Below are 4288 nucleotides of genomic sequence, written 5' to 3' on the forward strand. Positions count from 1 at the left end.
GAGCTGGACGTGGTGGCGCTGCTGCAGCGCTACGACTACGTGGAGGGCGACGCCGAGCTCACGCGCCGCTCCCACGTGGCGCTTCTGGAGCTAGTGATCGACAGGTGGGGGAGAGAGGACGGGGGCTCCCGCCCGGCTCCGCACAGCGGCCCGAGCCCCGGCGTCCCCGCCCGGCAGCTGCGGCTTTGTGGCGGGCACTGCGGGGGGGCCTAGTTAAGCTCTAGGCTCTCAGCTCCGGGCGCCCCGAAGCAGCGGGTGCAGGCACAAGCCGGTCCTGGGCAGCGTTGCTGGGAAGAGGCTGCCGCTCCTCCGAGATGTTGCCCGTGTCCCGGTAACGCGGTTGCCAAGCGCTGTCCGTCCAGGCCGGTTCCCGTGCCAGGCCCAGCAGCGTTTCTGCTCCAAGAGCAAAGCTGTGAAAAAAAGCATCAAGGCCATCCCCCGGCTTCTTCTTTAAGAAGTGCTAAAACCTCGGGGCTTTGAAGTAGGACTGTGCAAGGAGGCACCTTTGCTTTTCCTGAGAGACCCTGCCCAGATGTGGCCAAGTGACCAAGTTTGGAAAGATTCTGGGCCTCGGACAGGCATGACACTTGTGGTGCTGTAAACGGCCTCTTAGGGCTGTAGGGCTATAAAGCCCTAAGAAGTGTCTTCTCTGTTCTGCGCTGGTGAGGCCACATCTGGAGTACTGTGTCCAGTTTTGGCCCCCCAGTACAGCAAGGATGTGGACAAGTTGGAGAGTCCAGCAGAGAGCAATGGAAATGGTTTTGGGGGTTGGGGCACATAATTTATGAGGAGAGGCTGAGGGAACTGGGCTTATTTAGTTGCTCCTTGTTCTGTCATCTGCCACCACTGAGAACAGTCCAGCTCCATCCTCTTTCAAACCTCCCTTCATGTAGTTGAAGGCTGCTATTAAATCCCCCCTCAGTCTTCTCTGCTGCAGAGTAAATAAACCCAGTTCCCTTAGCCTCTTTGTGCAGTTTTCCAGCGGTGTAAATGGCCTCTTAGGCACTTATGCACAGTTTGCAATTCTCTTTTCTGCAGTCTGGGCATGCAAGTGTGTGCGACTAAGCTGAGTATGCTCAGTAGTCTAAAAATGAGCTGGCAGGTTTATGATTGTATGCCTGTACCTGAGCATTAGCTTTAGAAAAAAATCAGGAGGAAGCAGGACCCTCCCATGGTTTAGTCCTAATAGTTGACTGGATAAGGGAAATTGTCTAGCAAGTGGTAACTGTATATAAGTGCTTAAAAGGCCACTGACATGCTGGAGAGCTGCCATTCAGGCATACAAAGTAAAGCTGAATCTCATCTTTATCCCCAGGTGACAGTAAAAACCCTGAAAAGTTCAGTCTTACTGAGCCTGCTCCAGTTTAACTCAGCTTCTTGTGCTGACCAGATTGTGGATTTGCCATTTCCACAGAGCAACTGAGCATGCACCTTCCTCTCGGAGTTACCAGATTACATGCCTCATTCAGTACCCAGGATAGACCTATCCTGTAGGAGAATCAGGGTTGTGTAGCGAAGAAGATTGTTGTCTGTAGGACTCCTGCCTCATGTGCTGTGTAGTGATTAGTGACGGAGGTAGAGAAAATCGTTTATGGAAAGAATCAGGTACTTCAGTAAGCAGTGCCTAGGAGAAAAGTAACCATTTGGTCTTTAGAACAGTGTTTGGATACTGTTCAGTAGATAAGGCTTGAGACCACACACTGAATTATGAGGAAAAAACAGAAAGCTTACTCCTTAGTGAAGCACCAGTCAGCCTGTGTGCTGAATGAGGCAAGCATCCTTTAATAAAAAATAATATGTAGTTGTGTAATTGAGGATATCATCATAATGCATAGATGCAAGTGAGTTCATTTAAGGCTACATGGGCATCCTTAATTCTGGCATTGCCTGACTTTGTTACCTTAGCATTCTTTTAACATTCACATGTATTTATTGCAAATTGAGAGCACAAATTTAACATGGTTATATGAATGGTTTGCATTTCTGTGACTTACATTTTTCAAAGTAAGTTATAAACTTTAACTAATCATCCCTACCTTTTGTGGAATAGACATTGTTATCTTTGCTCTGCAAATTGGGAAGCCAACGCACACGTTAACTGACTTACCTAAAGTCTCATAGAGTTTGATAGAACCAAAATTAGAACACAAATCTTATTAGTCCCACTGCTGTTTCTAAAAGCCTGGCCCTAACAGTTTGGCCTTCCCGGAGCCTGTAATAGCTTTAATGAGAGCTCATTTATGAGTCACCCCCACACAGCTGGGAGACCTAGGTACAGGGCCAAACCAGGGACTACCTCCATGTATCCCATCTCAAAGAAAACATTGCTTTGATTTGGTGCCTTTGGAGAGGACCTCAACCCTGATGCATGTTGCTGCCTAGAGTGATTCAGAATTGAGAAAGAGAGTTGCACAAGTGTTCCCCTCTACATGGTTTCCAGTCTCAAAAGGCCCAGGAAGAATGGGCATATGTTGCCCATTGATGCTATCTCTATCACTTGCTTTGATGCTTTGCATATGCAAATCTGAACATACCCCCTTAGATTTGCAAGGTTGTAGCAACCTGCATGGAAAGGCCCTTTCTCCGTGTTCATGTTTATACAGCTCTAAGCTGGATTTCTTTTCTGTCAAAGGCTGCTGTTGCTGCTTCAGAGCTTCACTGGCTATGCAGAAAATCTTATTGATGAACAAGCCGTGCCTCCTCTTCAGGCAGTGGGACCCTGCATGTCCGTTGGGCTGACTGTGAGGAAGTACTGGAACAGCATGCTGAAACTGGGAGCCTTCTATCATCAGTCTGTGAGTGAGGTAGGGTCAACCCTTACATAGGATATTGCTATACTTAGCCAAACCACTGCTCTCTCAAATCTGATATGCTGTCTCTGACAATAGTCAAGCCCTGCTGTTACACAGATGGCTGAAAAAATGTCTGACCAGTAGACCAGCTTGAATAGGGTGGCATTCATGACTGAACCTTCATTGATCAATTAACACTGAAGCACAAGATGAGCTTTACCCTCATCCAATCTTCAGAATTAGCTAAAATGGTATTAATGTATGAAAATTAGCCCGTCTTTTTTTTTTTTTTTAAACCAAATACTATATTTAACTTTTGGCTCCCTGCATCAGGGAATTCTACAGGCTATCTACACAACGCATACTAAGTATGACATTTTGTTTGTTTAAAATTTACTTTCCATTACTTTCTTCAGGTGACCCTTTTCCCATGTTATGAGGCAATGTTAACAGGAGGCCCTAACTGCTGTCCCTTTTGTAACCTAACATTCTACCTCAGTCACGCGCCCTGGAAGGCTTCTTTTTTTTCAGGAGAAATAGTCCTAGTATTTCCCAGCTCACTTCAGATGGGACTCCTCACCAGGTCTCTTAGTAACTCTGTAGTTCCTCTTTGGGTTCTTTCAATCCCTGTGATGCTTTACTGAGGTGGGGCCACTAAGACTGACTGATACTTTCCCAATGATGATGCATCAGTGCTCAGTATGAGCATTAGGGTTGTATTTCCTGCCCTTTCTCTAATAGTAGGGGAAAGAAAACTGGTATCTTGGGGGAATCATAAGTTTGCACTTTGCTTGGTTCCATTTTTTAAAGCTGGGTATCATGTTCTTGGCTTCCCAGTCCAGTGTTGGACCTAGCATTATTTACATATGACAGCATATGTCTTCATCTTTTCTCTCTCTGCTAGAATAAATCTAACAGAAAAGATGTCTCTGCACTGAAATCTACACTGCAGGATTTGAAAGCTGAGAACGAACGTTTGAGAAGCTGTTCACCTGTAATATCTGAATTGGGCACATCTTTCGATTGTACACAGGCAACTACTTCATGCCTCTCACAAAACTTCAGTGTACCAGACTATGATATCAAAGACTTGTCACAGCCAAGATCTGCATATAGCATCATCAGGAATAACCATAGTGTCCATTCTCAGACAATTGAATCATCCTTGGTACCCTGTGATTCTTGTGCCAGTGCCCAGGCCAGCCTCCAGGAGGTCAGCAAAGCCATCGTGAGCATCTGTTGTAACCAGAATATCCCTTCATCCCTGTGCAAATTCCAAAAGATGATTGAGGAGACCATGTTTAACAAGACACTTGCTGCTACAGACATGAGGTACTGGGCATCGGAACAAATGAAGGACCTCTCCCGGATCAATAAACATCTTGGGATGCTGATGCAACTGATAAATCCTTTGAAGACACAACTGGAAGAATCTGAGAAACGGAAGGATGAGCTGAGAAAGCAGGTTGAAGACCTTGCCAAAGTTCTTCAGCAGG

The 4288-nt window shown here is 46.1% G+C and overlaps 1 protein-coding gene across 1 annotated transcript in view; it reads left to right on the plus strand.

Moving 5' to 3' along the window:
* Nucleotides 1-4288, plus strand: part of CCDC157 (coiled-coil domain containing 157) — a 17924-nt gene that overhangs the window by 405 nt on the left and 13231 nt on the right. The window contains exons 2-4 of the mRNA XM_014526116.2: nt 4-104; nt 2633-2804; nt 3697-4288. The exon at nt 3697-4288 is cut by the window's right edge and continues 141 nt beyond it. Coding sequence (XP_014381602.1) covers nt 4-104; nt 2633-2804; nt 3697-4288 — 865 coding nt within the window. The remainder of the gene's footprint in view (nt 1-3; nt 105-2632; nt 2805-3696) is intronic.

This window comes from Alligator sinensis, unplaced genomic scaffold (assembly GCF_000455745.1).
Source record: "Alligator sinensis unplaced genomic scaffold, ASM45574v1 scaffold216_1, whole genome shotgun sequence".
Classification (NCBI taxonomy): domain Eukaryota; kingdom Metazoa; phylum Chordata; order Crocodylia; family Alligatoridae; genus Alligator; species Alligator sinensis.